Source organism: Macaca thibetana, chromosome 13, assembly GCF_024542745.1.
Source record: "Macaca thibetana thibetana isolate TM-01 chromosome 13, ASM2454274v1, whole genome shotgun sequence".
Classification (NCBI taxonomy): domain Eukaryota; kingdom Metazoa; phylum Chordata; class Mammalia; order Primates; family Cercopithecidae; genus Macaca; species Macaca thibetana.
Window position 1 is genome coordinate 91,815,042 of NC_065590.1, and position 13,743 is coordinate 91,828,784.

The 13,743-nt window shown below is 34.4% G+C and overlaps 1 protein-coding gene across 3 annotated transcripts in view; it reads left to right on the top strand.

Annotated features, from left to right (window-relative positions):
* NBAS (NBAS subunit of NRZ tethering complex) overlaps positions 1–13,743 on the top strand; it is a 394,766-nt gene that overhangs the window by 160,207 nt on the left and 220,816 nt on the right. For all 3 annotated transcript variants that reach the window (XM_050754036.1, XM_050754037.1, XM_050754038.1), the window contains 3 exons: positions 645–778; positions 6,487–6,549; positions 8,595–8,717. In XM_050754036.1, the coding sequence (XP_050609993.1) occupies positions 645–778; positions 6,487–6,549; positions 8,595–8,717 (320 nt within the window). The remainder of the gene's footprint in view (positions 1–644; positions 779–6,486; positions 6,550–8,594; positions 8,718–13,743) is intronic.

Consider the following 13,743-nt stretch of genomic DNA (forward strand, 5'->3'; position numbering starts at 1 on the left):
AAAAATCAATTGGTTATTTTTGTATCCTGGAAAATACTCCAAGAATGGGAATCTGTGGTTTGCAATGGGAAATGCTTTTTTCTATATAGAAAGTGACCCTAAGTAGCCATCTTTCTTCATCAGAACTATGGAATGTGTTCTGTGATTTGCACAGTACTCTATTACAATTGGACTTCTTTTGAATAGAATGTCAGCACTCTGTAGTTAAATGAGTAATATGTAGTGCCTACTGAAAAGTAATAGGTTGTAACATCTTTGAATATCAGTTAAGGAATTTTTTTATAACTTTGTAACTGAAACACATAGAATTTGGCTCCAGGGTTAGAAATGTTCTAATGAATTGCCTTTTTAATTCACAGTGTTTCTTTTTTCTATATTGACTGGGTCATAAATTGAAGAATCTGTTTTCAGCTGATACACAGCTTATGGGGTTACAAATTATCTTTTATAGTTGATTCTGTAATTAAAATGTGACTTCAGTTAGAATTATTAAAGACCCTAGAAATCTATAAAGAAAAATCAAGACTTGTTTCTATAGTTGATTAATTGTGCTATTTAATATTCTATTGACAGTAGTATTGAGATATGGAAAAGTTGACTATAAATCTGTTGACATTTAATACAACATACTTTATTTTCTGTAGCTGCAGCAAAAAATTATTCCTGATCAGGACCAACTGATGGCAATAGCACTAGAGTGCATCTATACCTGTGAACGAAATGACCAACTCTCTCTTTGCTATGACATACTAGAATGTCTGCCAGAAAGAGGATATGGGTAAGAATCCACAGTATGCCAGTCTTAATTGTGTTGTTTTATCCTAACAGTTAAAAACGTTGCTTCCCCAAATGTTTACCTTAGAGAATTTTAGGAATGTGAAAAAAACATAAAGAAGAAAACAAAATCGTCCTCAGTCCTATTGCCTAGGATAAACATTTCTTGTCTTACCAATATATGGGAAGTTCTATATTTTGTTCAACTGTAATTATAATTAAATTCTGAATTTTGTCAAACATGATAATTTTCTATAAAAGAACAAAAATACCACCACCATCTCCACAAAAACTACTCTTTATAAGTCAGTAGATAGTAATTGTGTTTTTAATGAAGCTTTTTTTTTCACATTTATGGACTAATTATATTTGTTCTATGAAATGTTTGTTCTTTGCCTTTGCCTACAGGAATTCTTTTAAGTAGTGAATGTACCTAATTCTTAACTACTTTTGTGTTTAAATGGAAATGTATATAATATGCTTTTGGATTATTTAGTTGTATGCAAGTCAAATTTGTATGTTTTCTTTGGAAGTCAGGTAACAATTATTCTTCTGATCCCTCTATTAAATTGAGTATGTATGATAAATTTCACATCTGGGGACATAAATAACAACACATGAAAGAGTGGTAAATACCAGCAGACCTGTTTTAAGCTTTTGTGACTTTTAGCCAAGTCACTTTACTTCTTTGGTCATTAATTTCCCGATTTACAAAATCAGATATTTAGACAAGAAAGCCTCATTCTCTGTTTTCTCTTTCTCTTTGCTCTCTTTTTATCTTCTCCCTCTTTTCTCTCTTTTCCTTTTACTTTTGAGGACATTTTTATTTCTTCTTTTTATTTTGGGAGGGGGGATCGTATCTGACAAAAGGAAATATTTATTTCTTATGTAGCAAATGATAGCAGTCACCAATTTTGCAATCTACTGTGAAATAGTTATTCATGCAGTCATTAGTGGAAGTGAAATCAGGTGAAAGATTAATGAGAAAAGGTTATTTGCATGATACCAAAGTATTACCCCAGTGACTTTTTTTTTTTTTTAATTTCAAAGTTGAGCTCTAACTGCCATCATCTTAACCAAGTCGTGAAAGGTGGCATCACTTATAGTCAGACTGCCTGACCTTATATGCCTCCTGATGTGATGCAGTATGAAGCACCTGGTCTTACAGCAGCCCTTAAGAAATATTTTTGCTAAAGTTGTTTACCGTGAGTCTAATCAGATTAGTCTTTTAGGCTGAACTTCTAGTTTGCAGCTAATAGGGGAAGTAGAGAGACAAGTTAAATAACACCATGAAGAGTAAGACAAATACTGAATGTGGGCTGTTCTGTGCATTAACTGGTCTTTGTACTTTAAACAGTTAGTGTCATTTAGGAAGACAAAATATGGGGCCGTGGGGAGGCTCTTTTCTAAAATAAAGGAGCCTAAAGGGACATTATCTTCCTCTAATTTTTAAATATAAATAATGTATGAACATAGTTAAAGTCGGAATAAGAAGACTGGTATTAGTAATATCCACTGATAAACAGCTGTTTGCTGCCCACTTTTCCCATCCTTGGATTCCTGTCTTCAAAAAGCAAATACTTTCGCTGGTAGATTTTTCCTTGTCTTTGCCTACCTCCTTTAAAATGTTATGCTCGTGTTGTTATTTTTTTGATTTTGCAATTTTATATCATTTTGACTTCCTTTTATGGAAGTCCTTTCCCTTCTCCCATATCCACTTCTCCTACGATTTTCCAGTGTTTTCATCATTATGATTATGTAAATATTGTTTATACTGCAGAACTAGGTGTGATTTATTTTCCTTTTAATACAACTATCTGTTTTTCTTGGATTGAATAATTTCCTTTTCTGTTGTTTTCTTTTTTTCCATCACCCTCATGCTTTGACAGAACTGTTAAACTACTTTCAGTCGTGAAAACTATTTAATAATCTCTCTGTTCCTTTCTGTTTTTGTTTTTTTCTATCTGTCTCTTCTTCTCTCGCTCTCTTCCTTTTGAAACATCCTTCTTGGAATTGGTATGAATGAATTGTTCTCTGTGTCTGCTGTCCATCTATTATCCTGGGACTTCGTTTGCCTCTCTCTCGTGTTGCATATTGCATTTCTTGGTTTTCCTTTCTTCTTTCTTCACTTTTTCCTCATTTTGATGGAGTATACTGTCAAATCGCTTCCTGTCAAAGATTGCCTGAGAGGTATTTTTTAAAAGACTGTCACATATTAGGAAAATACCATAATTGCACACTTTTACTTGGTAGAAGGTTTAATTGTACATGGAATCATAGACTTAGAATCCTTATCTTGTGAATTTTGAAGGTATTACTCTTGTCTTTTCTTTCTAGTATTGTTGAGAAGTTCAGTGGCATCCTGAATAATACCTATTTAAATATGGATTTTTTTTAAAGAAGATTTCAATATCTTCATTTTTGGTGTTTGGAAATAGCATAAGGATGTGTTTCTGTTTCATATGTAAATTCATTGTGGTGTTCACTGAATGGTCTCATCCATTCTGGAAATTCATAACCTTCAGACCTTTGAAGAATGTTCTTATATTTTTTCCTTGATAAGTTTATTTGTACCCCTCTCTTTTCTTCCTTCCTTCTTCATATAGGGAAAGGTAAATCAGAGTGGACTCAGCATCTGTGTATTATTCAGACCTGTACTGGTGTGAGTACAGGCTACCTCACATCCCTAGTAGAGAGCAGCAGAGTGTACAAGTGTGTCTCTGAGAACTGTAGGCCTTCCATAGGCAGCGAAAGGCAGGTAAACTGGATAGTATTAATAGATTTTTGTAGCAAAATGTTGTTCCCATTGTTTAAAAATCTCAACCCAAAGGCGGTCAGTGTGTCTGTAGTCAAATTGCTCCTCCCTGGAGTGTGACCAGAGATGCAGAAGCCCCTCCTTCCTCCGAGAGCTGGCGTGGCAGGGAGTTTCTTCCTTACTGGGCTCGGTGGGAACCTTATGATTCCTCTGTCAGCTTCATATCTCATTTCTTGTTCCTAAGTCAACCAGGCACAATCACTGACTTCCAACTCATGTGCGTAACTCTTAAAAGTAAATATATTAGGCTTTGTTTTCCACTAAACTCGAATAGCATAAATATCAGTTAGAGCTTATCTATTAATTATTAAATAGTAATTTGCCTGCTCTGAGAAGATTATCATGGTATCAGTAGGATTATGATATTAAAAACATTTTCTACGTAGATGTTATAGTTAGGGGATTAACATGTTTGTTTTTGAAGAGTGTATAGGCTAAGAAATGCCTCTCATGTATACATGGCCAAAAGCGTTTCTTGGCTTCAGATTATTGGTTTCTGATCTAACATTTTTTTTATGTAAACACAAAGAATGGCTTGATATTTTCTTGTTACTCCATTAATTTCTTAATGATTGCATTTCATGTTTTTAATTTTCTAAGTAACTTGTAATTACAAATTAGCCTTGTATTAAAATATAGGGCTCAAAATATTTTCTGTGGTTCTCTTTGTTCTTCATGCCAAGTTTTTCAGTTTATATTCTCTTGGTGATTATTTGTTTATTTTTAGTGGTTAAAATAGTTGTTATTTATCAAATGGTAAGCTATAAATACATCCATTTGCTATTTGAGAAATGAGCAATCACTTAATCTAATTAAATTTTTTTGCATCTTACCTAGGCAGATTATTTAATCTGGCTAAAAAATTCTTTACTCATTATGTTCGTGAATGTCAGTTCACAAAGGAAGAACATTGTACCTCAAATATCTGTGATAAATGATTATAATAGAGCTGTAAAATGATAATTTCCAAAATATTGCTGAATAAGGCCAGGTGCAGTTACTCATGCCTGTAATCCTAGCACTTTGGAAGGCCAAGGCGGGAGAATCAGTTGAGACCAGTCTGGGGAACATAGGAAAACCCCATCTCTACAAAAAAATGTAAAAATTAGCTGAGTGTGGTAGCGTACACCTTTAGTCCTAGCTACTCGGAAGGCTGAGCCAGGAGGATCGCTTGAGCCTAGGACGCAGAGGTTGCAGTGAGCCATGATCCTGCCACTGCATTCCAGCCTAGGTGACAGAGCAAAACCCTGTCTCAAACAAAACAAACAAAAAAACCACACACACACACACACACACACACAGAGCTGACTGAGTATGTTAAGGGAAGTTAACTCTGATGAATAATCTTCTGAAGGACTTTCAGTAGAATATATCCCACTCATCATTCTTGTCCAAAGCCTAAAACTTAGTGTAAACAGATAGTATAATATTTGTAAGTTGCACTGATTAATTGTCAGATACATTTAAACCAGGCAGATAGTTTTAAAAATAATGAGGGTTTTTTTGTCCAAAGCAGGACATTTTTAATTTTCCAAGTCCAAAGATTTTTTATTTGGACTTCTTGTTAATAAGACCATTGCTTTCTCTGGTGTGTTCCTCCAAGGTGACAAAGAAAAGAAGGAACAATGGTCGTGCCAAAAAGGGCCGCGGCCACATGCAGCCTGTTCACTGCATGAACTGTGCCTGATGCATGCCCAAGTACAAGGGCATCAAGAAATTCGTCATTTGAAACACAGTGGAGGCCGCAGCAGTCAGGGACATTTCTGAAGCGAGCATCTTCAATGCCTATGTGCTTCCCAAGCTGCGTGTGAAGCGACGTTACTGTGTGGCTGCAATTCACAGCAAAATAGTCAGGAACTGATGTCGTGAAGCACCGAACACCCCCACGCCGATTTTGACCTGTGGGTGCTGCCCCACAATCCCCACCAAAGCCTATGTAAGGAGCTGAGTCCTTAAATGAAGACAGACTATTCTCTGGAGAAAAATACAGTGGAAATTGTACTTAATAAATAAATAATAAAAAATAAATAAAACCATAAGATCTTGCGGGAATTCAGGTGGAGCATTGCACAGAAGGCACCTGAGAGTGGCAGGGGCAGTGTTTCTCAGTTGAGTGTTTGGGACACACAGTTGTCTAGGGTGAAAGAGGGCTTTTATAGCAGTTATAATCTTTTTCACCATATTCCTCTATTCACTTGCACATATGTTGTGCCATACTTAATCTTCCCTACCAACCACATTTTTATTAGTTTGTGATCTTTTTCATGATAGTGTTTCTCCTAGTTTCTGCTTACTGGCTTCCTCAGAAAGCATTGCCTTTTCATCTTCACTCCCTACCAGGATTATCTATGTGATGGATGTACTTCTCGCTGATTCCTTAACATTGAAGTGGATGGGATTCCCTTCCCTTAATGCACAGGGGATGATTATGTGGAAGAACTTTCCTGAGTATATAGAATCCTAATGGAAACTTCCTGGAGAGGAGATCCTAAGTTGTGTAGATAGGCCTAGGAGAACGCCAACACGACTATGCTTTTTCTTAATCTGTTTCATTGGTTTAAAAGAACAGTAGTAAACAGTGATTTTACCCTTTACCTCATCTTAAACAATCGATTTATAATTTTTTTTTTTACCTTTAAGTACAACTGAACCAAAGGTACCCTAGAAAATAGTTCCTCATATCTGACTAATCTGTAACAGAGAATATTGTTCTACTCTAGCATTTCTTATTCTCTTGAATCATGAGTAATGCTGAATGAATTTAGGCAATATTGTTATTCAGTACACGTAAAAGAAACATCTTTCCTTTTTTTCACTTCATTAAGTTTTGTATTTTATTTAAAAATCTAATACTAAGCTTAAGGGCTTTTTTTTTTCTTCTTCTTTTAATTTATTAGTGATAAGACAGAGGCAACCACAAAGCTTCATGACATGGTAGACCAACTGGAACAAATTCTCAGGTAAGAAAAATACAGTTTTTTTGGCTCCATGCTTATTGAGGGAATTTGTCCAAGAAATGTCACGTTAAGTCTGCCTGTGAGTCATTGTTTCTATTTTGACCTCATTTTTGTTTGTCTTGGGAGTGAATTTTCTCAACAGCAAATACACTATACCCCATTGTCGTGGAGTGATAGAATAATAACATGATCTTTGAAAACCTACATTCAAATTTAGACCTTACCACTTACTAGTTGTGTGATCTTTGGGCCTAGGATTTTCTTGTCTATAATATCTTAACTCATGAAATTGTGGAATCAATATTAGATTAAACATTTAAGTGCCTCCTACATCGTAGGCACATAAGGAATGTTAGTTCATGCAGCAATTATTGCATCTTTATCAGCAAACAATGTTTATTACACTAACTTCCCTTTTTAGGGCATAATACATTGAATTGACTATTTGTATTATGTCAAACTGCATTAGAACCCTCATGCAACACTGGAGGAATATTCTTTACTGTTGTAATAAAATGTTAAACTATCTCTTTTGGAGATTGAAATCATCTTAATTTCCCATATAGAAAGTCTGATATTGTTTACTAATATTTATTTTTATGTTTATATAAATATGTACATTTAACTTTTAAGTATTATATTAAAAGTAAAAATTTAAGAATAATAAACTCTGGTCTTCCAATGTATAATTATAGAAATTATAGCTAATAACATTACTAATAGTAGTATGTATGATAATTTGGAGTCCACTGATTAGAAATCTTATTCAAATTAATGGACTTTAGTGTAAAAATATTTCAAGTTGCCTTTGAGGGAACAGAATGGTTTTGTGTACCATAACATGTGAGTTTAATAGAGAATTAACTGTTCAGTTTCCTGGAGACCTGTGTTTATTATTACCTAGCTTGATTCCTGTTATTTTGTGTTCTGAAAGTTATACAGTTGTATTTCTTGAAAAATGTTTACTAAATCAGCTTTTCCCATTGTAGGCTGGCTTGTGCCTGTCCTCCCTGCTACCTTCCTAACACATTCAGTTTAGTTTGACTCAGGCTTGGTGGGTTGAGTCAACGTAAATTCATTCTCTACAAATCTGCATAGTTACCTTTATTTCTCTAGTAAAATTGAGAAGAGATAGCTCAAAGAGATACAGTGAAATAAACGTCATTTATTTCATCACATGTCTGTGATTGTAACCATGGGTGGTCCTGGTAGTTTTATTATGCCATCAGTACCTCAAGGAAACAGTTAACACCCTATAGGTTTCTGGATGATGTTTAGGTTTCACTATTTAGCTTAATTTACTGTGCTTTCAAGATAAGAGCTTTGTATTCCTGTTCCACCTCATGGCCCCAGATACTTGATAAATGTTTTAGTATACATAATGCCAGGTGACTTTACCGATGAAACCTATTTTCTGAAGAGTTACTGGATTCTATCCAGTCACTCTATTCAGTCCTGTAGTAGTCATTTCATAAATGTGAGATTTTGTGAGTCAGATCAAGTGTTTATATGATGTTGATGATTATGGAATGGGATATCTCAAGAAGATTCATGAGACAGAGAGAATTTTTGACATATCTTGTATATTTATAACATGGATTCTTGATAGAGAATGAGCCTGATGATTTCCAGAGTCTTCTAACTTTAGCATTCTTAGTTTATTGCTTTTCTAGTAGTCTTGCCTATAACAGAATACTCAATAGGATTAATAAGAATTAAAACTGTACTGAAAGTATAGATTTGGCTTATTTTACCGACAGGTGCTGTGGTAAGAAAGATTTTTGAGATAAAGATAGGTCATGCTTTCTTTTAGTACGCTACTTAGCCCAACTACATTCTAATAAAAGTCAATGAGAAAGGTAAGATTTGTTATATAATTATTAGATTTTTTTTCTTTTTTGTTGAGAATCAATGTTATATGTAAAATTGGATTACACTATGGGATAATTTTTTTTAGTAATAAACACTGAAGTGCAACCTATATGCCTAAGATTCTTAGACTTTTTCTTTGGTAGCAAGACATTAAATAATCCTTTTTTCACTTATAGTGTGTCAGAGCTTTTGGAAAAACATGGACTCGAGAAACCAATTTCATTTGTTAAAAACACTCAGTCTAGCTCGGAAGAGGCACGCAAGCTGATGGTTAGATTGACTAGGCACACCGGCCGGAAGTGAGTAATAAAATTAATTGATACTTGGGTCAATTAATTTTAAATATTTTTAAAAGTATTTCTCTTTTTCTGACAACCTCATTGTGTTATAACTAATAATAAACAGCACATAAAGTGTAAGTATAATTTGATAAGTTTTGATATATGTATATACCCATGGGAAACCATCATTATGATTAAGATAATAAACATATCCAATACCCCTGAAAGTTTTTTGATTACTTCTTTAGAATCCTTTCTCTCTTGCTTTTCGTTATCATGCTCCCTTCTCCTCATCAGGGCTACCACTAATCTATTTTCTTTACTTCTGTATATTACTTTGCATTTCCTAGAATTTTATATAAATAAATCACACAGTGTAATTTTTTTGTTTGTGTGTTTGTTTGGCTTTCACTCAATATAATTATTTTGTGATTCATCCATGTCGTGTCATGGATCAGTAGTTTGTTTCTTTTTATTTGCTGAATGATATTTCATTCTATGGAATTTTCACACCCTGTTTACTACTTCTCTGTCCATGGACATTTGGGTTATTTTGAGTTTTGGCTTTTACAAATAAAGTTGCTATGACTTTTCATATGCAAGTGTTTGTGTGGACATTTGCTTTCACTTCTCTTGGACAAATACCTAAGGATGAAATGGCAGGATCATTTGGTAGGTGAATAGTTAACTTTCAAAAACTGCCAAACTGTTTTTTAAAGGATTTGTGCCATTTTGCTTTCCTCCCAGGCTTGTAGGAGAGTTACAGTTGCTACATCCTACATTGCTCTTCTTTATCCTCATCAACACTTGGTGTGGTCAGTGCTTATTTGCTATCTGCATGTTTTCTCTGCCTGTCTTTAAAACTGAGTTATTTTTCTTTTTATTGAATTTTGGGACTTTTATTATATATTCTAGATATAAGTCCTTTTATTAGATGTATGCTTTGTGAAGATTTTCTCCCATTTGTACCCTGTCTTTTCGTTATCTTTGTGTTTTGAAGAGTATACTTTTTAAAAAATTGCCTTTTAATCAATTTGTACTTTTTTAATGCTTTGTCACAATGTTTTTTTCCTACCTTTGTTAGCAAAATTTTTGGTTTTACATGTTACATTTAGATCCATGAACCATTCTGAGAGTTCATTTTTGCTTATTGTTCAAAGTATGGATCAGAAAACTTTTTATGTCTAATTATTCCTCACCATTTGTTTAAAAAGCCATCCTTTCTCTACTGAACTACCTTTGCAATTTTTTTGAAATCTGTTGTCTGTGTAAATGGGGGCTTAATTTTTGATTATTTTGTTCCATTGATCCATTTATTTCTTTCTTCCAATACCATACTGTGTTAATTATTGCAGATTTGCATTAAATATTGATATTAGATAACAGTCTCCCAGCTTTGTTTTTTTTCACCAAAGTTGTTTTGTTTATTATAGGGCCTTTGCAGTTTCATATGCATTTTGGAATAAGCTTACCAATTTCTTCATTTGGAATTTTGATAAGGATTGCATCAAATCTGTAGGTCAGTTTGGAGAACGTTGCTATCCTAAATCAATATTAAGTCTTCCAATCCATGAACACAGGATGTCTTTCCCTTTACTTAGTTCTTCTTTAATTTCTTTAAATGATCTTTTAGTTTTTAGTGTACTATTCTTGCATTTATTTTGTTAAATTATTCTTAAGTATTTTATTCTTTTTTGGTCCTATTGTAGAGGGAATTGCTTTCTTAATTTCATTTTCAGATTGTTCCTTCCTAGTGTGTAGAAATATAGTTGATTCTTTGATATATTGATCTTATGTCCTCTAACTTTTCTGGGCTTACTTATTAGCTCTAGTAGTTTTTCTTTGCAGACTTCATGGGATTTCCTATATAAAAGATTGCACTATCACAGGAAGGTACATCTTCCTGTGATATTGTTTCTTTACCTCTACAATATGAGTTTGTAGCAAGATACTTTCTCTTCTCCAAGCTTTTTTTTTTTTGTCATCATATAATTTACTTTTATGTATGTTAAAAACCTCACTTTGCATTGTAATTATTATTTGCAAGCAGTAAACTATTTTTTAAAGTGATGTAAATAATGTGCAAAATGTGTCGTGTATTTATCCATGTAGTTACCATTTCTGGCAGTTTTAATTCTTTATGTAGACCTGTGTTTCCGTCTGGTTTTATTTTCTGTTTGTCTAGAAGGCTTCTTTTAATTTTTTTTTTTTTTTGTAGTGCTAGGATGCCAGTGATTCATTTGTTCATCTTTGTTTGCTTAAAAAAGTCTTTATTTCACATTTTTCTCTGAAGGATATAGTCACTTGGTATACACTTCAAATTTGACAGTTTTTTTTAAGTATGCTACGGTACAGAAATTGCTCCACTGTCTCCTAGCATGCATTTTTTTTCCAATGAGAAACCTGCTGTCAGACTTAATCTGTTTCTGATGTGTTTCTCATATTTTTTAAATTGCTGTTGTGAATTTCTCTTTTTGACATCAGTTTCAAATTTAATTTCATGGTATAGTTTTCTTCATAAAACATCTTGGATCTTGGATCTTTGGGTTTATAGTTTCCATCCAACTTGGAAAATTTTTGCATATTTCTTCTCCTTTATCTTCTGCTCCTCTCCTTTCAGGACTCCAATTATACATTTATTAGGACCTTTCAGGTTGCCCCACAGCTCATCAATACTGTGTTACTTGTTTGTTTTAATATTCTTAGGTATTTGGGTTTCATTTTGGTGAATTTCTATCACTGTTCTTTAAAGTCCACTACATATTTTTTTCTCTAATGTCTCAATTTGTACATTCATTGTATTTTTCATTAAGAGTTTTTTTTTAAATCTCTAAGAGTTCAATTTTGGTTTTTATTAAACTTTCATGCCTCATTAACTTTTTGAACATATGTTAAACAGTTATAATACATTTTGAAACATTCTTGTCTGTTTTTCTAACACCAGCTTTTTCTGACATTTCTCTTCTTTTTAAAAACATCTAACATCTGTGATACCCATCTAATATCTGGGTAGGTTTTCAATAATTTTTTCCTCATTATCTGTCATATTTTTCATGTTTTCCAATGTAAAATAATTTTTTTTTTTTTTTTTTTTTTTTTTTGAGACGGAGTCTCTCTCTTGTCGCCCAGGCTAGGGTGCAGTGGTGTGATCTTGGCTCACTGCAACCTCCACCTCCTGGCTTCAAGGGATTCTCCTGCTTCAGCCTCCCGAGTAGCTGGGATTACAGGCGTCCTCCATGCCCAGCTAATTTTTGTATTTTTTGTAGAGACGGGGTTTCACCATGTTGGTCAGGCTGGTCTCAAACTCCTGATCTCGTGATTCGCCTGCCTCGGCCTCCCAAAGTGCTGGGATTACAGGCATGAGCCACCGCTCCTGGTCGCAAAATAATTTTATTGAATACTAGACATTATGAATTTTTCCTTCTTGTTTGCTATATTTTTGTATTTTTATAACTTTTTAAAAAGTTGTTTTATTTTATATATTTAAAATATACAGCATGATGTGATGGGATACATATAAATAGTAAAAAGGTTACTATGGTGAAACAAATTAACATTCATCATCTCACATAGTTATCTATTTTATTTTGTTTGTTTTTGTGGCAGGAGTAGCTAAAATCTACTCTTTTAGCATGATCTCATGTACAGGACAATTTTATTACCTATAGTTCTCATGTATACTAGACCTCTAGGCTTGTTCATCTACCTGTCTGCTACTTTGTATCCTTTAATCTGCATCTCCTTATTTGTCCCATCCAACCCTTCATGGTAACCACTGTTTTGGTGTCTTTCTTTATACTTGATTTTTTTTATTTCACATATAAGTGAAAACATGCAATAGTTTTCTTTCTATGTCTCATTTATTTCACTTACTGTAAATCTTCTTGTACTTTTTTTCTGGGACATGGTTAATTTACTTGCCAACAGTTTAATCCTTTTGCTTCTTGCAGTTAAGGTGGAGGAAGAGCTCCTTCTAGGGCTAATTATTCCCTATAACTGAGCTGAGACTCTGCTTAATGCCCGTGTGTCCTGAGGTTTTCCAGCGGGTGTGAGTTTGACATTATGTTCTCTTTGCCTAGCCTCGGGCAGTTTTACCGCAGGCATTTATGGCTTCTACTTGGCTGAATATTTGCGGGGACCCTTCGCACATCTTGGGAATTTCTTCCAGTTCTGCTGTGTCCTCCCTGGCACTTCGTCCTGCATGTGCTCTGTGTGTTTTGGTTTCTCTGGAATTTCAGTTCTGTCTTCTCAATGCAGGGAGTCCACAAGTCTGCTTAGATTTTTCCTTTCTTGTGCTGTGCTCTGGAATCTTTCTCAAGGCAGTAAACTGGGGTAGTCTTGAGAAAGATTCCAGACCACATGTCATCTCAGCAGTGAGCCATGACCGTGCCACTGCACTCCAGTCTGGGTGACAGAGTGAGACCTTGTCTCAAACAGCAACAACAAAAAAGACTTGGTTTTATCTCTCAGGGATCACTGTCTTTTATTGCCGGATGTCCACTATTTTTGCGTACTTTTACTTGTTTTAGGCTGGAGATTTAATTGATTTCCTTTTGCTTAATCTTTTCTGAATGTGAACATCCCTTTAGAAGTCCCCCTTGATCTATGTCTTTCATGTCTTCTAAATTCCTGTAAGGAAGTCATATTAGGAAATTATCTTGACTCGGGAGTCAGATGACTTGGATTCTGGGTCTAACTCCACAGTATACCATCAACTCTTTTTTATAAAAAAAGATGTTTACTGCTTCTTACATTTTTACAAAATGATCATACCAAACCCATGTAGACAGCAATTAAGTGAAGAAATAGTGCATTATTCTTCTGTCAATGTGGGCTTCCCTGAGGCTAAGATTAGAGTGTAAGTTGTTTGGAAGGTAATTCTAGCCTAGCATCAGTAGGAGAATGGGGAACTGATACAGGGAAGAAAAGGGAGCCAATACTGGTTGTATTACATAAGGAGGTTTTCCACTGTGGACTAGGGCTCAGTATTGCTGGGGTCATCTGGGAGTTGGAGGATTACTCAGCTACCCTCTTGTGGCTATCA